This window comes from Nycticebus coucang, chromosome 6 (assembly GCF_027406575.1).
Source record: "Nycticebus coucang isolate mNycCou1 chromosome 6, mNycCou1.pri, whole genome shotgun sequence".
Lineage (NCBI taxonomy): Eukaryota > Metazoa > Chordata > Mammalia > Primates > Lorisidae > Nycticebus > Nycticebus coucang.
The window spans coordinates 45698046-45724790 of record NC_069785.1 but is presented as its reverse complement, the minus strand read 5'-3'; the positions used below and the strand labels follow the sequence as shown (position 1 = coordinate 45724790).

The 26745-nt window shown below is 44.9% G+C and overlaps 2 protein-coding genes across 3 annotated transcripts in view; one reads left to right on the top strand and one right to left on the bottom strand.

The window, feature by feature from the left end:
* The first annotated feature begins 5433 nt into the window (after positions 1–5433).
* Positions 5434–10134, top strand: ELL3 (elongation factor for RNA polymerase II 3). Of its 2 annotated transcripts, none has more exons than XM_053595745.1 (11): positions 5434–6590; positions 6819–6854; positions 7204–7316; positions 7432–7633; positions 7723–7802; positions 8145–8220; positions 8680–8767; positions 8853–8895; positions 9016–9187; positions 9400–9444; positions 9528–10134. In XM_053595745.1, the coding sequence occupies exons 1-11, from the start codon at positions 6459–6461 to the stop codon at positions 9636–9638; spliced, it is 1098 nt and encodes a 365-aa protein (XP_053451720.1). In that variant the 5' UTR covers positions 5434–6458; the 3' UTR covers positions 9639–10134. The 2 variants fall into 2 exon arrangements, with proteins under 2 accessions (XP_053451720.1, XP_053451719.1); XM_053595744.1 differs by having other exon boundaries at positions 5436–6590; positions 8584–8767.
* A 3876-nt stretch (positions 10135–14010) lies between these two features.
* The window catches only part of PDIA3 (protein disulfide isomerase family A member 3), a 28988-nt gene continuing 16253 nt past the window's right edge, over positions 14011–26745 (bottom strand). Inside the window, exons 5-13 of the mRNA XM_053595742.1 lie at positions 26263–26392; positions 22002–22118; positions 21385–21510; positions 20285–20467; positions 19122–19230; positions 17739–17867; positions 15974–16053; positions 14921–14978; positions 14011–14443 (exon numbers count right to left, since the gene is read on the bottom strand). Of these exons, the coding sequence (XP_053451717.1) occupies positions 14330–14443; positions 14921–14978; positions 15974–16053; positions 17739–17867; positions 19122–19230; positions 20285–20467; positions 21385–21510; positions 22002–22118; positions 26263–26392 (1046 nt within the window). The 3' untranslated portion in view covers positions 14011–14329. The remainder of the gene's footprint in view (positions 14444–14920; positions 14979–15973; positions 16054–17738; positions 17868–19121; positions 19231–20284; positions 20468–21384; positions 21511–22001; positions 22119–26262; positions 26393–26745) is intronic.

Genomic DNA, 26745 nt, shown 5'->3' with positions numbered 1-26745 from the left:
AGAATCAGATTGGATTCAGACTTGTCAGCATCAACACTGGAAGCCAGAAAACAATGTCATGAAGAAAAATAATTAACCTAGATTATTCATCCAGCCAAGCTACTAGTTAACTATGAGAAAAGAATAAAGATAGGTAAAGTCTCAAGGAACTTATCCAACAGCTTTCTGAGAAGGGTACATGGTAAATAGATAGATTCTTTGGAACTTTGCACCAAAAGGAGGAAGTGAACAAATTTTTAAAAAGGGAAGAATTTCCTTTACTTCACTTCTTTTATGTTGAATACCTTTTTCTCTGGATTCCAGAAAAAAAATCCTCTGGTTGAGCAATCATTCCAGATGGGAGCAGGAGGATGGAGGGCTCTGGAGGCATATATCTAAGAAAAAAATGGAAACTTAAAAAACTGATAAATTATCCAGTTATATTTGGATACCTTGAGGGGAAAGTTATACCCCTAAAAGAGAGTATGAAAATGAATTGGTAATAGGGAGGCACCTGTGGCTCAGTGGGTAGAGCTCTGGCCCCATATACTGAGGGTGGCGGGTAGAACCTGGCCCTGGCCAAACTGCAACAAAAAAATAGCTGGGCATTGTGGCGGGTGCCTGTAGTCCCAGCTACTTGGGAGGCTGAGGCAAGAGAATCACCTAAGCCCAAGAGTTTGAGGTTGCTGCGCTGTGATGCCATGGCACTCTACCGAGGACGAGAGGGTGAGATTCTGTCTCAAAAAAAAAAAAAAAAAAAAAAATATATATATATATATATAGAAATAAAAAAAGAATTGGTAATAAGTACATAGATAACTAAATAAACAAACTAAAAGATATCATTGGCCTCGTGGGGTGGCTCGTGCCTGTAATCCTCTCACTCTTTGTGGCTGAGGCAGGAGGATTAAGACCCTAACTCTGCAAAAAATAGGAAAATTAGCTGAGGATGGCAGGCACCTGTGATCTCAGCTATTCAGAAGTCTGAGGCAGAAGGATCTCTTGAACCCAGGAGTTGAGGATGCAGTGAGCTATGATGATGCCACTGTACTCTCACCTGAGCAACAGAGTGAGGCTCTGTCTCAAAAATCAAATAAGTAAATAAAATAAGAGGCATAATTAAGTCTGAGGGTGTATATATCAGAACAAATGTAAACATAATACCTGTAGCTCAGTGGCCAGGGCACCAGCCACATACACCAAGGCTGGTGGGTTCAAATCCAGCCTGGGGCTGCCAAACAACCATGACAACTACACCAAAAATTAGCCAGGCATTGTTGCAGGCACCTGTAGTTCCAACTACTTGGGAGACTGAGGCAAGAGAATTGCTTGAGCCCAAGAGTTTGAAGTTGCTGTGAGCTGTGATGCTACGGCATTCTATCCAGGGCAATAGCTTGAGACACTGTCTCAAAAAAAAAAAAGAACATGCTGTTATAGCTTATAATTAATATTTACACACTCATAATAATGTAAGCATTCAAAATTGACCTAACAAAACAACATCACTATACTAGGAAGATGAAGAGAAAGTACATGCAAATTTATGGGGCAGATGAGAGAGTTAAGTTCTCAATTTCAAAACAGAAGTCAGTAGCTAATATATGAAACTGAAAAATCCAGAAATGGCATGAGAACAGTGGGGTATGATGGTACACACCTGTGGTCTCAGCTACTTTGGAGGGTAAATCGGGAGGACTGCTTGAGCCCCGGAGTTCAAAGCTGCAGTGAGCTATGGCCATACCACTGCATTCCTGCTTAGGTGACAGAATGAGACCTTGTCTCTAAATATAAATAAATAAATAAATAAAAAGAAAAAAAGAAAAGCAGGTGCAGCAGGGTGGCTCACCCCTGTAATCCTAGCACTCTGGAAAGCCAAGGCAGGAGGATCCCTTGAGGTCAGGAGTTTGAAACCAGCGTTAGCAAGACTAAGACCTCATCTCTACTAAAAATAGAAAAATCAGCTGTATGTTGTGATGGGTGTCCGTACTGCCAGCTCCTGGAGAGTCTGATGCAGGAGGATCCTTGAACCCAGGTTTTTTGTTGTTGTTGTTTTGAGACAGAGTCTTAAACTGTTGCCCTGGGTAGAGTGCCTTGGCGTCGCAGCTCACAGAAACCTCAAACTCTCTTGGGCTCAAGCAATTCTCTTGCCTCAGCCTCCAAGTAGCTGGTACTTCAGATGCCCGCCACAACGCCCAGCTATTTTTTGTTGCAGTTGATATTGTTGTTTAACTGGCCTGGGCTGGGTTCAAACCCGCCACCCTCAGTGTATGTGGCTGGTGCCATAACCACTGTGCTACAGGCACCAAGCCATGCGTCCAGCTATTTTTTGTTGCAGTTGTCATTGTTGCCTTAGCTGGTCGGGGCCAGGTTCCAACCCGCCAGCCTAGGTGTATGTAGCCAGTGCCCTACCCACTAAGCTACGGCCACCACCCTGAACCCAGGTTTTTGAGGTTGCTGTGAGCTAGGGTAAAGTCATGGCACCATAACCTGGGCAACACTGTGAGACTATGTCTCCAAAAAATAAAAAAAATAAAAACAGGGAAAGAAAAGCATAGCCAGCAACAGCTAAAAGAGTTGTAGTCTCCCTTAAGCAGCAGGAAGTGAACTGGGATAATGGTTACCATTTTTCTTTTTTCTTTTCTTTTCTTTTCTTTTTTTTGGAGACAGAGTCACACTATGTCACCCTAGGTAGAGTGCTGCGACATCACAGCTCACAGCAACTTCAAACTCTTGGGCTTAAACGATTCTCTTTCCTCAGCCTCCCAGTAGCTGGGACTACAGGTGCCTGCCACGACACCTAGCTATTTTTTTTTTTTTTTTTTGTTCGAACCCACCAGCCCTGGTGCATGTGGCCAGCACCCTAACCACTGAGCTACAGCGCAGAGCCAAGGTTCCTATGTTTCCTTGTAAGTCTCCTATAGAGAGCCAGGAGTGGTGGTTCACCTATAATCCTAGCACTCTGGGAGGCTGAAGCAGGTGGATCACCTGAGCTCAGGAGTTTGAGACCAGCTTGAACAATAGTGAGACCACTGCTCTACTAAATATGGAAAAAACTAGCCCGGCATTGTGGCAGGTGTCTGTAGTTCCAGCTACTTGAGAGACTGAGGCAGGAGGATCACTTGAGCCCAAGAGTTTGAGGTTGCTGTGAGCTATGATGCCATAGCACTCTACCAAGGGTGACAAAGTGAGACTCTGTCTCAATTAAAAAAAAAAAGTCTTGCATGGCCTGTAGCACAGTGGTTACAGCGCCAGCCACATACACCAAGAGTGGTGGTTTTGGGCCCGGCCCAGGCCAACTAAACAAGTGCAACAACAACAAAAATATAACTGGGCATTGTGGTGGGCGCCTGTAGTCCCAGCTACTTGGGAGGCTGAGGTAAGAGAATCGCTTAAGCCCAAGAGTTTGAGGTTGCTGTAAGCTGTGATGCCATGTCACTCTACCGAGGTTGACATAATGAGACTCTGTCTCAAAAAAAAAAGTCTTGTGTAGAATTTGTATTATGTATATATATATATATATATAACTTCCATAAAAACAAATAAATAACATGATAAAAACCCAGCCATGGCAATGAATGAAAAAGCTTAGAAGGACAGAATAGAGAAAGAGTTTAGGTACTAACCTCTTAGGAACTCTTCATGTTTGTGTCACTAGCTGTCAGAAGCATTCACTTATCCTCCACCCTCCACTCCCAATGACCAATAAGTCAGGACTGATAAAGAGGAGACTCCAGGAGCAGATCCAGAGACAAGAATACCCCATGGCATCACAGCTCACAGCAACCTCCTGGGATTAAACGATTCTATTGCCTCAGCCTCCTGAATAGCTGGGACTACAGGCGCCTGCCACAACACCTGGCTGTTTTTTTTGGTTGTAGTTGTCATTGTTTGGCAAGCCTGGGCTGGATTCAAACCCACCAGTTCTGTGGATTTGTGGCTGGCACCTTAACTGCTTGAGCCACAGGCGCTGAGCTAGGCTTAGGCAATTTTCTTGCCTCAGCCTCCCAAGTAGCTGGGACTACAGGCGCCCACCACAACGCCCGGCTATTGTTTTGTTGCAGTTTGGCAGGGGCTGGGTTTGAACCTGCCACCCTTGTTATATGGGACTGGAGCCCTACTCACTGAGCCACGACTATGATTATTTCTTATGTCCATTTCTTATGTTTATTTATAGTGTCTCTTTCCTTTCTAGAAAGTAAGCTCCCCCAAAACAAGAATCCCCTTATTGATGTATTCCAAATGTCTAGTACAATGCCTAGTACCATAAATACTTGTTTAATGAATGAATGAGAAATGTGAATAATATCTACTCTAAAAAGCCACTGCAGAGATTAAATAACAGGCAAAGGTCCTGACACACAATGGACACCAAACAGATGTTAGATTCCTACATCCCTCCTCCCCTTTCCAAATTGTTCCCAAATTGCGGGCTCTCACAGTACTGCCTCCTTCCTCTTCTCCTGAAATTTTCACAATTCAAATCTGTCCTTTGAGTTTAAGTATAGGAAAATCCTAACAAAGGCTAAAGATGTGATCTTAAAATAAAAGCCCAGGAGACCAGCTTTACCCATTATCATAACTGTTCATCAAAATAGCAAATTGTCATCCAGAGAAACAAAAAGCCCTGGTAGACAGGTAAATGTTTTTGTTATTGGAGTTGGAGGTTTATTCTACTGTGTCTGTTTGTTTGTTTTTAATCTTTTTTTTTTTTTTTGTAGAGACAGAGTTTCACTTTATTGCCCTCGGTAGAGTGCCGTGGCATCACACAGCTTCACAGCAACCTCCAACTCCTGGGCTTAGGCAATTCTCCTGCCTCAGCCTCCCGAGTAGCTGGGACTACAGGCACCCGCCACAATGCCCGGCTATTTTTTTGTTGTTGTTGTTGCAGTTTGGCCAGGGCTGGGTTTGAACTCACCACCCTCGGTATATGGGGCCGGCGCCCTGCTCACTAAGCCACAGGCGCTGCCCTGTTTGTTTTTAATCTTGAGACAAAGTCTCATTGTGTCGCCCTTGGTAGAGTGCCATGGATTCACAGCTCACAGCAACCTCCAACTCTTGGGCTTAAGTGATTCTCTTGCCTCAGCCTCCCAAGTAGCTGGGACTACATGCGTCTGCCACAATGCCTGGCTATTTTTTTTGTTGCAGTGTCATTGTTGTTTTGCAGGCCCGGGCTGGGTTCAAACCCATCAGCCTCGGTGTATGTGACCGGCACCCTACTCACTGAGCTTCAGGCACCACCTACTCCACTGATTTTTGTTTTATTTATTTATTTATTTGTTGTTGTTGTTGCAGTTTGGCCGAGGTCAGGTTCAAACCCACCACCCTTGGTATATGGGGCTGGTGCCCTACCCCCTGAGCCACAGGTGCCACCCTATTCCACTGATTTTTAAAATCATTTTTATTGAAGTATAATTTGCATACAATACAGTTTATGTGCACTGTTTGATAAATCTTGTCAAACGTATAAGTAATTTTATTGGCATTAAGGTCATTTGGGATTATGCAGGTCCAGGGATTAACAGAGGGATCCTGTTTAGGAAAGAGGACATTAAGGCTCTTGGAAACATAATCAAATGGGAACAAGTGGAGACAGCAAAGGCTGGACTGATAATTGGTTTCAGGGTCTCACTGCACCGGATCTGGACCTTTAGAATGCCTGGCACTTCAGGGCCCTCCGGAAGGAAAGAGCCAGCTCCCTTTCTCGCCATCCTCACGTTTGTTAGGCCAGTAGGTGAGACCTGGATCTGAGTTTTGGCTCTCCTCTGCCCTGCAATTCTCCTACCAACACCCATGCCCTCCATTCCCGCCCAACTGTGGGAGGGGGGTCTCCAGCATGCGACCACCAAGCTTCACCGCTGTCACCACTACCACAGGGCCCCATAGCCTCTCCAACCATAGTTAGGAACAGGCTTCAGATCCGTGGCAACTCCGCGGTCAGGGAAAAACAAAAGAGCTGAGTCGGGTCCCACATTCGGGTCTGCCCTCCTCAGGTCCCCTGGGTCCCTAGGGCTCGCTGCTTCTGGAGGCACAAACCTCTGAGCCGGCCTACCAACCAGGTCTTTTCTTCCGCCCCTCTGCGGCTGAAACCCTCGAGGGGCTGATTGCAGGTTCAGCTTTCGCTTAGACACGGCAGCTCTGAATTGAAGGTAGCTGGGGAAACTGAGGCAGGATTGGGGATTCTGCATGGAAGGTCAGACGCTGGCCGCAGACTCCTACTCACACCTGGAATAGCCCTTCTGAAAGCCCCATGCAATCCATACCAAATCCAAGAAGAAATTGCTGGGGCCCGGTGAATGCCCTGGAGAGTGAAGCGCCGCCCACGCGGCTGGGACATATCAGGGGTGGGGCTGGGGGCGGGTTCCTGACGGGGGCGGGCAGACCCGGGCTACCTGGTGTGCCAGCCCAGCCCTGCACAGCGTTGGTGGCGGCGGTGGCCCTTGCCTGTGGCTCCTGTTCTGCTTGCACTCGAACTTACCACCATGGAGGAAATCCAGGAATCTCTGAGCGGAAAGCTCCGACTGTGCTTCTCTCCTGCTGCCCAGACCAGCCTCTTACTGCTCAGGCTCAACGATGCGACGCTGCGTGCTCTGCGAGAGTGTCAGCGGCAACAGGTGCGGCCGGCAACCTTCTTCCCTAGGCCCTACCCTCTGAAAGCTATACCTCAGCCAGCCGGCGACCCTGGAGAAGGGACCCGGGGAAAAAGAGCGCGGCACCTGCGGGCTCCGGCTTCCCCACCTCTCCAGTGAAGCCCGCCGGGCAGATGCCCCAGGGCTCCTGACACCAGATCCCGGGGACACCGCTTCACCTGCGCTCAGCTCAGGTCTCTGCTCTCCCCGCAGGTACACCCGGTGATCGCTTTCCAAGGCCACCGAGGGGTAAGTGCAGGCCCAGGCTGCGTGAGCGAGGCGGGGTGAGGAAGCACAAACGTGGGGACCGCGCGGCAAGAGCTGGAGCCTGCCAGCGGTCACAGTCTGAGGAAGTTCTGAGAACTGAACCCCAAGTGGGACAAGGGGGCTGTTGGGGTTGTGGTCCCAAGAGGCTGTGGTTGAGGGGACTGTGCCATTTCGGCCTCCTGGGGAACTCCGGCCCAGCTGCACCTGGTGTGCTAACGAGCCCCGGGGGATCCCTCTTCAGTCTCAGGCTGTCTGGGGGGGGGGGGGAGGGAGGCGTTGGCAGGAGGGGGAGGGGCTGACCGCACGGGGCTGATGGCCTCTTCCCCCCCAGTATCTGAGGCTCCCAGGCCCTGGTTCGTCCTGCCTCTTCTCCTTCATACTGTCCCAGTGTGGCCAGGAGGGCGCTGGTGGTAGCTTGGATCTTGTGTGCCAGCGTTTAAGCAGGTGAGGGGGAACAGGTAGTAGGTAAGAAAGGGTTTGTGGGAAGGGGGGTGGGGAATGCGGAGAGGTTTTTTAAAAGCTCTCCACCCTCCTGGTTTTTTCCACCACTTCTTTCCAGATCTGGGCCTAACCGCCTCCACTGCCTGGGTCCACTCAGAGAGCGCCTCACTGTTTGGGCAGCCATGGATTCTATCCCAGCCCCATCGTCAGCTCAGGGACACAACCTTACTGAAGATGCCAGACAGCCTGAGAGTTGGCAGAACACAAGAGACTATTCTGAAAGAGATGCAGTATCACAGGCACAGATGGCAGAAGAAGAGGTGAGGCCAGAAACCGCAGGGAGTTTTGATAAGGTGGAGGAAAGCCTTAAGTCCAGGGCCCTGAGTGCTGCTACCACTTTCCCTACCAGGTAACAGATCCACTGGCAAACAACCAAGGACAGTCACTCCCAGGATCCTCAAGGGAGCACATGGCACAGTGGGAAGCAAGGTACTTGGAACAGGGTGGGACTAACATGGGAAGCCCAGGTGTTGTCTTCCTCTCTAATCTCCGCTTTTTTTTTTTTTTTTTTTTTTTGGTGGTTTTTGGCTGAGGCTGGGTTTGAACCCACCACCTCCAGCATATGGGACTGGCGCCCTATCCCTTTGAGCCATGGCGCCGCCCTGATCTCCACTCTTAAATAGTGTAATAGATGATCTAGACCAGCGGTTCTCAACCTGTGGGTCATGACCCCTTTGGACTGTATTAAATGTTTGTATCATTAGGAAGGTTGAGAACTACTGATCTAGAACCCACCTCCTACTCTGGTCTTCATCCCTTAAAATATTCTAGGAACCAGACCCATCTTCCAAACAGAGAGCCAGAGCAGGCACTGCCTTCCTCTGCCACCAGGAAACGTCTAGACAAGGTAAGAGACAGCACATTAAATCAAGCTAAAATTTAAAAATTGAGAGCACTCAGCCTGGGCAACATAAGACCCTGTCCCTGCAAAAAAATTAAAAAATTAGCAGGTTATGGTGGTACACACCTGTACTCTAGGCTGCTACTTGGGAGGCTGAGGCAGAAGGATGCCTTGAGCCTAGGAGTTTGGAGTTATGGTGAGCAATGATGAAGTCACTGCACTCCAGCCTGGGTGACAGCATGAGATTTTATCTCAAAAAATAAAATTAAATAAAAATTGGGAGCTTGTTATATGGGAGGAATTTTTGAGAGAAGGGCAGAATAGAAAGCTCCTAGCTATTTACGTCACATGGATATTTTCCTCAAATAGAAACGTCCAGCTCCTATAGCTACCATAGAACTAGAGGAAAAGAGGTTCAGAGACCTGCCTCTAGCTCCAAGTCCCCTACACGGGCTACCCAATCAGGATTTACAAGAGGGAGAAGACTGGGAGCAAGAAGATAAAGATGAAGACATGGACCCCAGGCTGGAGCATGGTGCCTCAGTTCAAGCAGGTGTGTATGTTAATGGGAAGAGGGTAAAAATGCCAGTGAAAACAATACCTATCATCACTTTTGTGTTTTTTTGCTCCCTTCCTAGACTCTGAATCCCTAATCCTTGAAGAGGTGCCAGATTATCTCCTGTGAGTTCCCTGCCATTTCCGATTTCATTATGTCTTGTGTATATAGTAAGGTAACTTCCTAGAAGCTGGGAGCTTTTGGTGACAATGAAATTAAAGGTAACAACTCTGTGCTCCTGGCAGGCAATACAAGGCCATCCATAGTGCAGAGCAACAACATGCCTATGAGCGGGACTTTGAGACAGATTATGCTGAATACCGGATCCTACATGCCCGTGTTGGGGCTACAAGCCAAAGGTTCGTAGAACTGGGAACAGAGATCAAGAGAGTTCAGCGAGGAACTCCAGAACACAAGGTAAGGTACTGGACCCAGGCTTGCTTTCCAGCTTATTGACCATTAACCCCTGCTAACTGCCCATAAACCAATTTGTTCAGTGACTAAGCAAAGTGACAAGCAAACCTGTTTTTACAGAAGAATTCATCTCTATTATTTGGTATAATAAAAAGGGAAGTTATTTCCCTCTCTTATTTCTTAATGTTAAACTCAGTGCTAGTATTTTGTTTCAGGTGCTGGAAGATAAGATAGTCCAGGAATATAAAAAGTTCAGGAAGGTAAGACAGGGTCTGGGAATAGAAGCACAAAGGTAGAAATGAGGGATTTTACTTTTTGACATGTATGCTCTTTTTCTCTGCAGCGATACCCAGGTTACAGGGAAGAAAAACGTCGCTGTGAGTACCTGCATCAGAAATTATCCCACATTAAAGGTCTCATCCTGGAGTTTGAGGAAAAGAACAGGGGCAGCTGAAGCTGAGAGGGCTCTTGACCCTATGATCAGTAATATAGGAACCTAGTAGCTAGAAACCAAATAGAGTACAATATCTGCTTTCCCTGTGCTGACCACTACAGTCCATGGTGGCAAGTAGAGAGATGCTCTAGGTTCTTTAGGCTTGGTTTTCACTATTGCTGTATTTTAATTTTTAGACTGTAGGTAGTGTGCCAGGACTACCCAGCTGTGCCCAAGTCTAGGAACAGTAGGGGAGGCTTGGCTTCTTCGCCTTTAGTTCAGCCAAGTCACTTTCAAATCCCAAAAAATGACATCATTTCTAGGACATAACTTGAGGACATTAGGCAAAGTAATTTAGCCTGGTAGCCTCCCTAAACAATGAGAATTTTTGGTAACAGAGTTAAAGGAACTATAGCATACTTGGATATAATGGGAAGGGGCTTGGGTGTTATGAATGTACTAAAAGTCAATTCTTTTACAAATGTGGCTAAAAAATTAAAAACTGACTGCTTCTGTGTCCTTTGTGTAAGTTACATGTCTTCCTTAAAATCCTCCAAGGCAGTAATTCTTATCCTGGCTGTACACCTGACCTACTTCTGGGGCTCTCTAAAAAAGTAGATACTCGGGCCTTAGCACAGGTGTTAGAATTTCCAAGATTTTGGCTTATTAAGAAGAAAAAAGAAAAAAAGATTTTGGTTTAGACATCTTTACCCTTGGCCACTTCCCTCATCCCCAACACACGCAGGGTTTTTACTCTGTTCTCTGGGCTAGAGTGCAATAGCATTATCACCATAGATAACTGTAAACTCAAGCTCCTGGGCTTAAGCAATGCCCCTGGCTTTGCCTCCCAAAGTGCTAGGATTAAAAGCATTAGCCACTAACTATGTCTGGCTAACATCTTTTTTTTTTTGAGACAGAGCCTCAAGCTTTTGCCCTGGGTAGAGTGATGTGGCATCACTGCTCACAGCAACCTCCAATTCCTGGGCTCAAGTGATTCTCCGGCCTCCGCCTCCCAAGTAGCTGGGACTACAGGCACCTGCCACAACGCCCAGCTATTTTTTGGTTGCAGCTGTCGTTGTTTGGCGGGCCCGGGCTGGATTCAAACCCACCAGCTCAGGTGTATGTGGCTGGCGCCTTAGCCACTTGAGCCACAGGCGCTGAGCCATCTGGCTAACATCTTTACTTTTTCTTTCTTTTTTTCTCTGTCTCACTTTGTCACCCTCAGTAGAGTGCCCGTGCCTTGGTGTCATAGCTCACAGCCTCTAACTCTAGCAAGCTGTTCTCTTGCCTCAGCCTCCTGAGTAGCTGGACTACAGGTGCCTGCCACAATGCTTGGCTGTTTTTAGAGATGGGGATCTTGCTGTAGCTTAGGCTGGTCTTGAACTCATGAGCTCAGGTGAGCCACCACACCCAGTTTTTTTTTTTTAATTTTGCAGTTTTTGTCTGGGGCCGAGCTTGAACCCGTCACCCCCAGTATATGGGCCAGTGCCCTAACCCTTGAGCCATAGGTGCCACCCTTTTTTTTTTTTTTTTTGTAGAGACAGAGTTTCACTTTATGGCCCTCGGCAGAGTGGCATCACACAGCTCACAGCAACCTCCAACTCCTGGGCTTAAGTGATTCTCTTGCCTCAGCCTCCCGAGTAGCTGGGACTACAGGCGCCCGCCACAACACCCGGTTATTTTTTTGCTGCAGTTGGGCAGGGGCCAGGTTTGAACCCGCCACCCTCGGTACATGGGGCCGGCGCCCTACCGACTGAGCCACAGGCGCTGCCCCACCCTTTTTTTTTTTTTAACATCCTTTTTAAAAGCCTTGTGTATAACCCTGACGTACATTTTGCTGTAAGGCTCTATCAACTCCATCTTATGATTGACAATTAGAGATTATAGAGTGGCACCTGTGGCTCAGTGGGAGGGCGCCAGCCCCATATACTGAAGGTGGCAGGTTTGAACCTGGCCCCAGCCAAGCTGCAACAAAAAATAGCTGGGTGTTGTGGCTGGGCGCCTGTAGTCCCAGCTACTCAGGAGGTTGAGGCAAGAGAATTGCATAAGCCCAGGGCTGGAGGTTGCTGTGAGCTGTGATGCCACAGCACTACTACCAAGGGTGATAAAGTGAGACTGTCTCTAAAAAAAAAAAAAAAAAAAGACAATTAGAGATTATAGTAGGAAGAAAGTTCTCCATAGGGATTTTGTAGGATCACCTAAAATTAGGGCTCCTATCTGGAACTATCCAGTGACTGAAAACTATAACTGCATAGGATTAGGATTTACCTAGAGGGAAATGTTTCAATCCATTTGAACAAAAGATTACTCCAGTCCTATCCTTTTTGTTCGTTACTGTTACAGAAGAAGAAAGTAGATGCTTCACTCACAACCAGGAATGATACTGGTTTTCTAGGTTCTACTGGAGAAGGAAATTAGTGGGCCACACCCTAGGGTTTGGGGGAAGAGCTCTACCTAGCAGCGTCAGCAATTCCCGAAACAGCTTGGATAGAACCCTAACCTGGTGCCACACCCATGACAGGGCATTTCTGGGCAGAGAATAGTCCTTAGGAGGTACAAACATGCAATAAGCTTAGCTAACTGGCAGTGATAAACACAACTCTTCCTTAGGGTATAGGCAGAGCCAGAAATGGCCCAATAAGAAAGGCCCCCTTACATGTTCTAATTACTAAGCTAGGGCCTGGGCAATAAACATGTAAGATTTAGTGATGAGAAATTTGGAAATATTATGGAACCAGTTAGTAAGTCTCAGACTGTGTGACCAGTATGGTAGCCACTATGTGGCTATTTAAATTAATGAAAATCATTTACTTACTTACTTTTGAGACACAGTCTCACCTGTTGCCCAGGCTGGAGTGCTATAGCATCATCACAGCTCACAGCAACCTCAAGCTCTTGGGTTGAAGGGATCCTCTTGTCTCAGCCTCCTGAGCAGCAAGACTACAGTCCAGTACCACCATGCCTGGCTGTTTTGTTTTTAGTAGAGGCAGGGTCTCATTTTTTTTTTTTTTAAGAGTCTCACTTTGTCGCCCTAGGTAGAGTACCGTGGCATCTTAGCTGACAGCAACATCAAACTCTTGGGCACAAGCAATCCTTTTGCCTTAGCCTCCCAAGTAGCTGGAACTATAGGTGCCCACCACAATGCATGGCTATGTTTTTTTTTTTAAGAAACAGAGTCTCACCTTATCGCCCATGGTAGAGTGCTGCGGCATCACACAGCTCACAGCACCCTCCAGCTTTTGGGCTTAGGCGATTCTCTTGCCTCAGCCTCCCAAGCAGCTGGAACTATAGGTGCCCACCACAACGCCAAGCTATTTTTTGTTGCAGTTTGGCCGAGGCTGGGTTTGAACCCACCATCCTTGGTATATGTGGCCGGCACCCTACTCACTGAGCCATAGGCGTCGCCTGGCTATTTTTTTAGAGATGGGGTCTCACTCTTGCTTAGGCTGGTCTTGACCTCCTGAGCTTAGACAATCCATCTACCTCGGCCTCCCAGAGTGCTAAGAGCCACTGGGCCCGGCCTTTTTTTTTTTTTGAGAAAAAGTTTTACTTTGTCACTCTCAGTAGAGTGCTGTAGCTTCATAGCTCATAGCAACCTCAAACTCTTGGGCTCAAGTGATCTTCTTGCCTCAATCTCCCAACTAGCTGGCACTACAGGCACCTGCTACAACACCTGGCTATTTTTTATAGATGGGGTGTTACTCTTGCTCATGCTGGTCTTGAACTCCTGAGCTCAGATAATCCACCTGCCTCAGCCTTCCACAGTGCTAGGATTATAGGCACGAGCCACCACAATTGGCCTAGGGTCTGACTCAGGCTGGTCTGAAACTCCTGAGCTCAAGGGATCCTCCCGCCTCAGCCTTACAGGCGTGAACCACTGTGCTCGGCCTAAGAATTATATTTTAAATTTTCATTAATGTAGGCCAGGCATAGTGGCTCATGCTTATAATCTCAGCACTCTGGGAGGCTAAGGCAGGAGGATCCTTTGAATTCAGGAATTCAAGACCAGCATGAGCAAGAGTGAGATCCCATTACTACTAAAAATAGAAAAAACAATTAGCTGGGTTTCATGGTGGGCAACTGGTAGTCCTAGGTATTAAAGAGGCTGAGGCAGGAGGATTGCTTGAGCCCAGGAACTTGAGGTTGCTGTGAGATAGGCTGATGCTATGGCACTATGGCCTGGGCAACTGAATGAGACTCTGTCTCAAAACAAAAAAGTTCTTACCCAGATTTCAGACCAGATTGGGCATGTTCTGGATAGCATAGCTGCAGACTTTGGCCACATTTCAGATGCTCCATAGACAGATGTATTGGGCAGTATATATTATAGAACATCCCCATCATTGCAGAAAATTCTATTAGACAGTGTCTATCCCATGGGAAAAAAAGACAATTTAAAGGGGGCTCATTTATTGTTACTGTTCCAAATGTACAAAAAAAATTAGAAAATAACCCCCCAACTTACCCTCCCAACATTTTCCCCAACACAGATAATTTTCCCCAAACCCACAAACATAAATTGGTTCTGGTATTTTCATAAACAGTGCAGCTAAGAAATAGTTTAGAGAAAAACTGAACAGGATTCAGATTATATCCATTCTGTCCTCTCAGCCCTGAGAGGTAATAATCCCATTTGGGTCTTAGTCCTCCCCATTGGTCTTCCATCTGTGGTGGAAGAGTTCTTTCACAAAGTGGTATGTTTGGCTGCTTCTTTAAAGATCCTCCTGTGCCTTCTTCTTCTTCTTGGGTTTTTCTTCTTGAATTACAGGGGGATTTGTAGCTTCTCGCTTTAGATAGCTAATAAAATCGTTCAATTCACGGCCACCCTGAAAATAGAAAGATTACTCTGAAAATTTAACTTTTTAATGACCCCTAATTTGTGCCAAAGCACATTCTCTCTCTTTTTTTTTTTTTTTGTAGAGACAGTCTCACTTTATGGCCCTCGGTAGAGTGCCGTGGCCTCACACGGCTCACAGCAACCTCCAACTCCTGGGCTTAAGCGATTCTCTTGCCTCAGCCTCCCGAGTAGCTGGGACTACAGGTGCCCGCCACAACGCCCGGCTATTTTTTGGTTGCAGTTCGGCCGGGGCAGGGTTTGAACCCGCCACCCTCGGTATATGGGGCTGGCGCCTTACCAATTGAGCCACAGGCGCCGCCCCAAAGCACATTCTCAACCACATACATTGACCAGGTGACTGGAGTTTCTAGTTAAATAAACCCAATAAAACAACTGGATATGTACAAACACGTGTACATGTGTGTTTTTAATGTGTATTTGTGGGGAGATAGGACAATGCACTTACTTCATATTTCTTTGGATTTAGCTTCTGGTTGGCTGCAGAGAAGTAGATGGTGGGAAAACTGGAGAAAGATAAAAAAAGTTTAACAATGTCAGGTTCCAGAGTAACTGACATATACTTCCTCAACAACTGGTTCTGAGAATAACTTCTCTTCATGGTTTCTAATCTGACAAAATACTATTCTCCATCAGTGGCTAAACTGCATTCCATCAAAAACTCAAGAATAAGGGCTAGGTGTAGTGGCTCACACTTGTAATATTAGCACTTTGAGAGGCTGAGACAGGAGGACTGCTTAACGTCAGGAGTTTAATACTAGCCTGAGCAAGCTAGAGAGACCCTTTCTCTATAAAAAATAAAAAAATTAACTGTCTCTATAAAAATAAAAAAATTAGCTGTCTCTATACAAAATCAAAATTAAAAAATTAGCTGAGTGTGGTGGCACGTGCCTTATCCCAGGAGTTCAGGGCGCAAAAGAGTGAAATCCTATTTCACTCCTTCCCCTATCAAACACTCAAAAATATGAGAGCTTGCTGGGCGCGGTGGCTCACGCCTGTAATCCCAGCACTTTGGAGGCTAAGGTGAGTGGATTACCTGAGCTCACAGGTTCAAGACAGAGGTGGGTGGATTACCTGAGCTCACAGGTTCGAGACCAGCCTGAGCCAGAGCAAGACACCTCTAAAAATAGCCAGGCATTGTGGCGGGTGCCTGTCATCCCAGCTACTTGGGAGGCTGAGGCAAGAGAATTGCTTAAGCCTAAGAGTTTGAGGTTGCTGTGAGCTGTGACACCACAGCACTCTACCGAGGGCAACAAAGCAAGACTCTGTCTCAAAAAAAAAAAGAATATGAGAGCTCACAAAATTTTTGGTAATCAAGTGGGCTCATACTATAGAACTCCAAGCAAAAGAATCACTGATTTTGTCCTTAAGTAGACTATAAAGACTCCCCACACACACACCAAAAAAGCCCGTGTCTGTTAAAGAAATGGTTTCCTGATAGATCACAAGCTTTTCTCACATCAATTGCTTAGATGCTTTTGTTAATTTTTAATCTACTTACCCTCTGACTTCATATGGAGAAGGCACATCATTGGCTGTGGCATCCATCTTGGCTATGACAATATTTGGGTCTTTGCTGAGCTGTTGATAAAGGTTAGACCTTTAAATTTCAAGTTATCAGTAACCAAGGGACAGCCAATTAATAAATTCAGGACTTAAAACAATCTCATCCTTCAGCCAGGTGCAATGGCTCACGTCTGTAATCCCAGCACTCTGGCAGGCCAAGGCGGGTGGATTGCCTGAACTCAGGAGTCAAGACCAGCCGGAACAAGAGTGAGACCCCCATCTCTAAAAATAGCTGAGCATTGTGGTGGGTATCCGTGGTAGGCTACTTGGGAGGCTGAGGCAAGAGAATCCCTTTGAGCCCAAGAGTTTGAGGTTGCTGTGAGCTATGACGCCACAGCACTCTACCTAGGGCTACAAAGTGAGACTCTGTCACAATCTCATTCTTCAAACACCTGGGTAAAGTTGCTCTTCAGATGGAAACAATAACTTGTATGATAATACCTTATGTTCCATAAGCTTCCCTTCTCTCTTGGCTCCTACATATTAAGACTATAGGCTCGGAGCCTGTAACTCAGATTAGGGCACCAGCCACATACATGGGACTGGTGGGTTCAAACCCAACCCAGGCCTGCTAAACAACATTGACAACTACAACAACAAAATAGCTAGGCATTTTGGCAGGTGCCTGTAGTCCCAGCTACTCAGGAGGCTGAGGTAAGAGAATTGCTTAAGCTCAAGAGTTTGAGGTTGCTGTGAGCTGTGATGCCACAGCACTCTACCGAGGGCAACAAAGTGAGATCTGTCTCTAAAAAAAAAAAAATAAGACTACATAGAGCCACCTTCAAATTTACCTGGCCTGAATAAAACATCATGAGGGCTAAACCATACTAAGCCACGTATTTTAAGATGAAGGAACATATGAATTTACTCTAGATTTTTTTTTTTTTTCTTGAGACAGAGTCTATGTCGCCCTGGGTAGAGTGCCATGGCATCACAGCTCATAGGCACCTCAAACTCTTTGGGCTTAAGCGATTCTCTTGCCTCAGCCTCCCGAGTAGCTGGGACCACAGGCGCCCACCAAAATGACCAGCTACTTTTGGTTACACTTGTCATTGTTGTTTAACAGGCCCGGGCCAGGCTTGAACCTGCCAGCCTCAGTATATGTGGCTGGCACCCTACTCACTGAGCTACAGGCATTTTGAGACCGATTCTCACTTTGTTGCCCCTCGATACTTTTAACCATATCTAGATTGAGTCTGAGGAGTGGAATTTTTTTTTTTTTTAAACAGAGTCTCAAGCTGTTGCCCTGGGTAGAGTGCCGTGGCATCATGGCTCACAGCAACCTCCAACTCCTGGGCTCAAGCGATTTTCCTGCCTCCGCCTCCCAAGTAGCTGGGACTACAGGCACCCACCACAACGCCCAGCTATTTTTTTGGTTGCATCCGTCATTGTTGTTTGGCGGGCCTGGGCTGGATTCGAACCTGCCAGCTGAGGTGTATGTGACTGGCACCTTAGCCACTTGAGCCACAGGCGCCGACCTGAGGAGTGGAATGTTAAAAACAGTTATCTGATGCACTGCACAGGTTAGAAACACTAGGGGGCAGTAAAAAAGTGAATAAACCATGGGTAGTTGGGAAAAATCTGCCAGCACTTAAGGAACTAAAACTAATTATAGAGTAACTAATTAGCCAGTGGTGATTATGTATGTTAAATTCTCTGTCCTGTTCAAATTTTACCTTCACAATAGTGTTCAGACTTACCTTCTCTCCTAGTTCTTTATATTTGGGCTCCAGATTCTTACAGTGACCACACCAAGGGGCATAAAATTCAATCAGCACATCTTTATTTTCATTATTAACTATTTCATCAAAATTCTCTGCTACCACTATCTGGAAAACAAAGAAGATTCTCTAGTTGGTAAAGTGACAAAAAGAACAAATTCATAAGCTATACATGTATTTGTTTCTAGACCAGATCTCTCTCAAATTTGATGTATAATTACTGAAAATAAGTCAAAAAACCTAAGTGACATTTACAGATTATATTAAAAATGTTGGCATTCCCTAGAAACCAATTCATTCCCTTGTCTGTCACTTGTCAGACTATGTTCAGGAAGTTATAGAACACACAAGTGCTACTTAACCATTCTTTAAAATAATTTCTTTCTTTCTTTTTTTTTTTTTGTAGAGACAAAGTCTCACTTTATGCCCCTCCGTAGAGTGCCATGGCCTCACACAGCTCACAGCAACCTCCAACTCCTGGGCTTAAGTGATTCTCTTGCCTCAGCCTCCGAGTAGCTGGGACTACAGGCGCCCGCCACAACGCCTGGCTATTTTTTGGTTGCAGTTTGGCCGGGGCCGGGTTTGAACCCGCCACCCTCGGAATGTGGGGCCGGCGCCTTACCGACTGAGCCACAGGCGCCGCCCTCTTTCTTTCTTTTTTGAGGCAGAGTCGTATTATGTTGCCCTCGGTAGAGTGCCGTGGCATCACAGCTCACAGCAACCTCAAACTCTTGGGCTTAAGTGATTCTCCTGCCTCAGCCTCCCAAGTAGCTGGGACCACAGGCGCCCACCACAATGCCCAGCTACTTTTGGATGCAGTTGTCATTGTTGTTTAGCAGGCCTAGGTGGGTTCCAACTCACCAGCCTCGCGTATGTGGCTGGCGCCCTACTGACTGAGCTACCAGTGCCCGACTCACTGAGCTATGGGCGCCAAGCCCCCTTAAAATAATTTCAAGACAGTTGAGTGCAGTGGTACATGCCTGTAATCCCAGCTACTCAGGAGGCTGAGGTAAAAGGATTGCTAAACCCCAGAAATTCAAAACCAGTCTGGGCAACATAGCAAGATGCTATCTCTAAAGAAAACTTTTAGAGCAACAAAACAATTTCTATGGGACAGTAATATACTTCTAGTATAAATTCCATCAGAAAATTCTATAAAGGTTTTATACTCCTGTTCCTGCCAAGCATTATAAGCTGCTCTGTTAATACTTACTTTATGAATCATGGAGGTGAGGATAAAAAAAAAAAAAAAGAAAAAAAAAAAGATGGTCAACAAGGTCTTCATTTAGACTCAGCATTTTGGGGATAAAGAAATGAGGAGAAGCAACTGCTTATAGCTTGGCGAGGCTATGAGCACCTCACCTTTACAGGCCCATCATTGGTCTCTGGGATAGGCTCAGACTTTAGGTATCTCTTCAGGTTGCCATCAAAGTAATCCTGCAGGAATCTCTCAAGAGCCTTTCCATCACGCCTACAATTGGAAAAACAAGGGTTAATTTACTTGTACCGCTGCAAGGATTAAAAGCAATTTCTATGAATAGCTTCTGTGTATTTTAGTTTCAATTTCAAGGGTAAAAAAGGGCTCTTATCTCTCAATATGTAGAACTACTTACTGACTGAACAAGAAACAAACCACCTCTTTTTATTTCTATAGTGTTCTTTGTGGATTAGATAAGTTCACAGAAAGAAGAAACGTGGGTCTTCTGGAGATTGATTTTTGTAAAAGAATCAGGTGTTATCTTATTCTGGAGAATAGTGCGTATTTACAGTATCTTGTTTTATTCATTGGCACACAAGAAAGATTTTCTCTTCTCTTAATTTCCCAAAGTCTCAAAAAGTGAAGGTAAAAATCCTATCTGGGGTCTTAATATCTTTCCAATTCCCTGAGTTTAATTTAAGCCCATGTGCTTTTCCAAGAAAAGACATGGGGAATGGAAGAGGGTTGCTTTGGTTTGGTTTGATGTGAAATTATATCAATCTTCAGGAGGCTATTCAATCTTCTCTATTACTACCCTTTTTTGGAGACAGAATTTCACTTTGTCACTCTTGGTAGAGTGCCGTGGCACTCATAGTTCACAGCAACCTCAAACTCTTGGGCTCAAGCAATTCTCTTGCCTCAGCCTCCCAAGCAGCTGGGACTACAGGCACCCACCACAACACCCGGCTATTTTTAGAGATGGGGTCTTGCTCTTGCTCATGTTGGTCTCAAACCCCTGAGCTCAAGCAACCCACCCACCTCGGCCTCCCAGAGTGCTAGGACTACAGGCATGAGCCACCGTGCCCAGCCTCTATTACTACTTCCAATGACAGAATGGAATTATAATAATTATAAGCTGCCATCCTTTGTTAGTTTTTAGAAAGATGACCTTTAAAGTACCTATATTTAATTGAGAAAAGACAGTCATAGGTCTTGACTAGAAGAACTATCTTCACATTCCAAAATTATTATTCTGTATAAATCCTTTGTATAAAAGGCTTTAATAATTTATTCATGGAATCCCAAACCCATGCTAACTAGAACTTACGAAAACTCCTCCTGCATGACAAATTTCTCTCCTTTAGCAGTTCTGATAGCAACAACAGGAATCTCTCCACCAGTGCCTTCTAAGCCAAAATCAGAAAGTTCATGGCTAAAGGTTTTACGGCTAGCTACAGCAAAGTTGAGTTTGTGTCCACCATCCAGGAATTTCTTTGCCACCATCATTACTCTGCAGGAAACAAGAGGTATTTGTACCAAGACTATACCGGAGTGGTAAAACACTTTTGAAACTAAGAAGCAAGTGGCTAAAAAGCAAAAAGTAAGTTCTACAGTTCATGCGGCCCTCTGAAATCAGTCTGTTCAGAGACACCAACAAAGGATTATGACATACTTCAATGTCATATGAATTTTACTGCCAAATTGGTAGTACCCAATCAAATGGTCTGTTCCCACTGAATCTTGCGTAAAATCAGTTGTAGGCATAATGACTGATCTGAAAAGAAAATTTATAAGGATAAATTCACTGAGAGTACAAATGTGCAAGTAGATAGGTCACAAAGCAGAGACAGCTATGAAAGCCAGGCCCAGAAGATTTTTGAAAAGTTGTTATTTGAACTTGTACCTTCAAAAATGTGGTTTTGGGGAGCAAAAGTTCCCATTCTTCTTTGCTCTTACATCACACATGGTAACAGGATAGTTAAAAGAGACTGTTTATACATTGGGTAAATATATTTACAAAGGAAAAATATAATTCTCTCTCTTTTTTTTTCCCTGCAGTTTTTGGCTGGGGCTGGGTTTGAACCCATGCACCTCTGGCATATGGGGCTGGCACCCTACTCCTTTGAGCCACGAGTGCCGCCCTCTTTTTTTTTTTTTTTTTTTTAAGAGACAGAGTCTCACTTTGTCGCCCTCAGTAGAGTGCTATGACATCACAGCTCACAGCAACCTCCAGCTCTTGGGCTTAGGTGATTCTCTTGTCTCAGCCTCCCGAGTAGCTGGGACTACAGGCGCCCACCACAACGCCCGGCTATTTTTCTTATTGTTGCAGTTTGGCCAGGGCCGGGTTTGAACCCACCACCCTCAGTATATGGGGCTGGCGCCCTACTCACTGAGCCACAAGTGCTGCCCGAAAAATATAAGTCTTACCTGTTTCTCCAGTAGTTGGAACCTTTAGCATTCTTTTCATAGTCTACATCATAGTAAGCAGTTAATAAGTCCTTGCCCTGTATTAAATCTTTATTGTCTTCTGTCATGTGAGGGCAGATACCAAAACTGAAATTAAATAATCCATTATCAACTTTGGTAGGTTCACAATTATGCCATGTTTTATGGAATTATTACAAAGTAACTGACACAGAGGAAAGAGATTTCCAACATACAAGTAATATGCCTTACAGAACCACAACAGGAGTACCAGGGCCCACATGTAACTGCTTTAATATAAACTTCAAGCTATTATTGTTACAATCCTTGGAGTTAGGCTTCAATTTATTATTATTATTTTTTGAGACAGAGTCTCACTCTGTTGCCCTGGATAGGGTGCTGGGGAGTCATAGTTCATATAACTTCAAATTCTTGGTCTCATGTGATCCTCTTGTCTCAGCCTCCCGAATAGCTGGGTCTATAGGCACGCACCACAACTTAAACTATTATTGTTATAACCCTCTAAATAGGCTATTTAAGCCAAAACATGGCTCTGCTTGGTAACTTGAGATAAACAAACTAAAATGAAGCAAAGAAATCCCAGAAGAAGAGGTACTCACATGTTTTCCTGTATAAATTTTTTAATCTTGCCGCTGGTCATTTTCTGTTCTGCATATGCCACGGTCTTGTCCTCAAATTTGTTCATCAGATGTGAAGGACGAAATAAGATGATACCCCTTAAAAAAAAGAAAGTCTTAGTAGGTAGATAGTAGAGGAACTGTCTCCCATCTCTATTTAAAGCTCAGAGTACCTGCTTTTGCTGCTACTTTTACTATTACCATTTAAGCGTATACAGGCTCTTTTCTGGCATCACAGACTCAGCAACATGATCGTTCTGTCAACACTAAGATGCTAACCAATTCTTGGGTGCATTAACTGGGTCCAGGGGTTTAATAAATCTTGGGTTGGAAAGTTAAGAGATCTTGGCTCTAATCTTAAGTCCAACACTAATTTCAAAGACCTTGGACCAATTAAAAATTTAGTCCTTCTAGGCTTCAGCTTTTTATAATTTCAAAAGGGGAGTAGAGGGCGGCGCCTGTGGCTCAAAGGAGTAGGACACTGGCCCCACATGCTGGAGGTGGCGGGTTAAAACCCAGCCCTGGCCAACTGCAAAAAAAAACAATTGAGGGTGGGGGCAGAATAGAGTAGAATAATAGAAAAGGGGGAGGGTAGAAAAGAGTAGAATAATAATTAATTTCTAGGGCGGTGCCTGTGGCTCAGTGAGTAGGGCACTGGCCCCATATACTGAGGGTGGCAGGTTTGAACTGGGCCCCGGCCAAACTGCTGGGTGTTGTGGCGGGCACCTGTAGTCCCAGGTATTTGGGAGGCTGAGGCATAAAAATCGCCTAAGCCCAAAAGTTTGAGGTTGCTGTGAGTTGTGATGCCACCGCACTCTACCAAGGGTGACAAAATGAGACTCTGCCTCTAAAAAAAAAAAGAAAAAAATTAATTTCTAAATCTTTAAAAACAATAACAGAACCCAACTTACCCCAGACACCTAATATATATATTTAAAAAAACGGAGCTTGCTCTTATTGGAAAGTACTTTGTCCTGTTATTCTGCTCGAAAACTCACCTCTCTCACAAAGTACTTCATTATTTAAATAGAAGATAACTTTTTTTTTTGAGACAGAGTCTCAAGCTGTTGCCCTGGGTACAGTGCCATGGCATCACAGTTCACGGCAACCTCAAATCCTTGGGCTTAAGCGATTCTCTTGCCTCAGCCTCCCAAGTAGCTGGGACTACAAGTGCCCAACACAACACCAAGCTATTTTTTTGTTGTTGTTACTGCAGTTGTCATTGTTGTTTTTAGCTGGACTGGGCCGGGTCGAACCTACCAGCCTTGGTATATGTGGCCAGCACCCTACCCACTGAGCTACAGGCGCCACCCAAGAAGATAATAGCCTCCAGCTTCTCCCTCATTCACTCCTCCCACCCCACCTCCTAAACACACCTACACACAATTTCATCACTTGTTTTTGGCTACGTTTTTATACCTTTCAGCGCTTATATCCCTTTATTCTTCCAACACTAACCATTAACTTTATGTCAATTAAAACACAGGCACTCAGGGCGGCGCCTGTGGCTCAGTGAGTAGGGCACCGGCCCCATATGCCGAGGGTGGCGGGTTCAAACCCAGCCCCGGCCAAACTGCAACCAAAAAAAAAAAATAGCCGGGCGTTGTGGCGGGCGCCTGTAGTCCCAGCTGCTTGGGAGACTGAGTCAAGAGAATCGCGTAAGCCCAAGAGTTGGAGGTTGCTGTGAGCCGTGTGACGCCACGGCACTCTACCCGAGGGCGGTGCGGTGAGACTCTGTCTCTACAAAAAAAAAAAAAAAAACACAGGCACTCGGCGCCTGTGGCTCAAGCGGCTAAGGCGCCAGCCACATATACCCGAGCTGGTGGGTTCGAATCTAGCCCAGGCCTGCCAAACAATAATGACGGCTGCAACCAATAAATAGCCAGGGGTTGTGGTGGGCGCCTGTAGTCCCAGCTACTTGGGAGGCAGAGGCAGGAGAATCGCTTGAACCCAGGAGTTGGAGGTCGCTGTGAGCTGTGATGCCACATCACTCTACCCAGGGTGACAGCTTAAGGTTGTCTCAAAAATAAAAAAAAATCACAGGCACTTTCATAGAACATAAGGATACTATATAGCAACCAGGAATTTAATATTAATATAAACATGCTGCGCAAGCAAGAATGTTAACAGAGATAAAATTCCTTTTTTTTTTTTTTTTGAGGCAGAGTCTCACTCTGTTGCTCTGGATAGTGTGCTGTGTCATCATAACTCACAACACCTCAAACTCATGTGCTCAAGTGATCTTCCTTTTCTTGTCTTGGCCTCCTGAATGGCTGGGGCTACAGGCATGTGCCACCAGGCCAAGTTAGTTTTTCTACTGTTAGTAGAGACAGAGTCTCACTCTGTTCAGACTGGTCTTGAACTCTAGCTCAAGCAATTCACCCAGCTTGGCCTCCTAGAGTATTAGGATTGAGTACAGACACAAACCACCTCTCCTGGCACCAAATGTGATATATGACGATCTTAAGACACCCTTCATGTGAGGTCTTTTCAATAAGACTTCTGATTAGAGATGGGTAGACCAGTTTAGATAGCAAGCACGAGAGGCAGCCCCAATTGACAAATCCAAGGTTAACAGGTGGTATGCTTGCTAACAAGCCACAAGGGGCTCCATATCCATTTACACACCTGGTGTCTCTCAATCTAAGGTAGTCTAGCAGCCAAACCTACCCACCAACTCTACAGCCAGACTTTTCTGCTATAGACAGTTCTGCTATTTACTAACTCTGCAAAACAAGGCAAATTTCTTTCTTTCTTTCGAGATAGAGTTTTATGTTGCCCTCGGTAGAGTGGCATGGCATCACGGCTCATAGCAACCTCAAACTCTTGGGCTTAAACAATTCTCTTGCCTCAACCTCCCAAACAGCTGGGACTACAGGTGCCTGCCACACAATGCCCACCTATTTTTTTGTTGTTGTTTAGCAGACCCGGGCCAGGTTTGAACCTACCAGCCTTAGTGTATGTGGCCGGCGCCCTAACCACTGAACTATGGGCACCAAGCCAAAACAAGGAAAATTTCTTAACCTCTTTGTGTGTTTTCTACTCTATAAAATGGGGATGATAATATTACTTGTTTCAGAGTTGTTGAGACTATTAAATGAGTTAACAGCAGTAAATGGCACATAGCAAACACTATATATATAGCACTATATATTTTGTATTTTTTTCTTCCTCAGATATAGCAGGATGATACACATTTTGTTAAATAACGTGAGTCTTTAACATACTTTTACTTCATATGCCCATCCTGGATGACTTCATCTAATCCTATCATTTCACTAATCATTTACATGTGACTGACATATAGATTTTTACCTCTAATCAGGAACTTTTCCTGAATTCTAGTCTCATCTATCCAACTGTCCACTGGTTCTACACCACTTAGATGACTCACAAAGTTTTCAAACTCACTGTGTCCAAAATAGATCTCAACATCATTCTTGTTTCTCTTTGTCAGCTTCCCATTTGATGATGACTACCATGAACTCAGTTATCCAAGATGTTAGAAACCAAGACTGACTTTAGATTTTCCCTTTTTTTCACAGATGATTAGACAGAATCCTATTGTTTACATTTTTTATGCTCACTCCATTCTCTCCATTGCCACAAATACTACCTCAGTTTAGATTCTCAGGCCTTTTCCCACTCCCCCTTTAAACCACCACCATGTGGTTATCAAAGACTTTGCAAATCCAATCATTATTTTACTCCCCGGCTCAGTCTTTCAATGGCTCTGGAATGTCTAAAAGATAAGTGTCACACAAAGGCGTTCAGAGCTTAAGGTCTATCATTTGGTCTCTGTGTTCACCTCTCTATCCTTTTCTTTCACTATGACCTCAATCACAATTTCCAGCAGTATATGCCTAGTTTTATGTCTCACTCTTTCACTCCTGCTGTTCTACCTTGAATACTTTGAATCTCAACTGCCGTAACTTACTTCATCTTTCAAGTCATCTTCTACCATAAAGTTTTTCTGACACTACTCTCTACTCCAAAAGAAAAAAATCACTTCCTCCTTTGTACTTCCAACACACCCTGTAGATACTTCTATCATTAACATATATTCACTTATACACTGTCTCCTCCTACTAGATGCCCCTCAAAGGTAGCAATAGTTTCGAGCACTTAGCTTATTAATACTCTGCAAGTGCTCAAACCTTTTGGAAAAATTAGGCATAAAAATCACCAGTTCACACAACAGCACTTGGTCCAGAGATTTATAAGGATCATTCAATGCACTTACTCTCCATCATCATCATACTCCTTCACCAGAGATTCAACATTGGTGTGTGCAAATCGGTAATTATCCCTCAAGTTGCTGGCTGCTTTTAGGAATTCAGAGTGTGCGTCACTGAATAAATCCCCGAAAAAACCTACACAGAAAATGTTAAACAAAAGAAGTAATAGATGCTGATAGATGTTCAAAACTCTAAGATTCTTCTATTTTTCAAAGCCTTCATTCTATTATGGATAAGCAGAGTGAGAAGGGATGACTGGGTCTACTTTATCAGAACCTTGGATATTTGGCATAATATTTAGCATAAGAATTCTTCCTCTAGCCTTCACAGAAATACTTGAGAGAGCCAAAAGAGAGATTTGTCAGTGTTCAGGTCTTAGTTCTACTTTTATATAACTGAATAAGTTTGGACAAAGTGCTTAAATGCTTAGAGATTCAGGAAGTATTTCATGTATCAGAAGGCTTAAATTAAGAGAGAATATAAAAATA

Excerpts from the sequence above, each read along its gene's own strand:
- ELL3 (XM_053595744.1), top strand. The coding sequence starts at position 6,459 with ATGGAGGAAATCCAGGAATCTCTGAGCGGAAAGCTCCGACTGTGCTTC. Across the intron at positions 6,591-6,818 it reads GAGAGTGTCAGCGGCAACAG|GTACACCCGGTGATCGCTTT; the intron begins GTGCGGCCGGCA and ends CTCTCCCCGCAG. Across the intron at positions 8,896-9,015 it reads GAGGTGCCAGATTATCTCCT|GCAATACAAGGCCATCCATA; the intron begins GTGAGTTCCCTG and ends TGCTCCTGGCAG.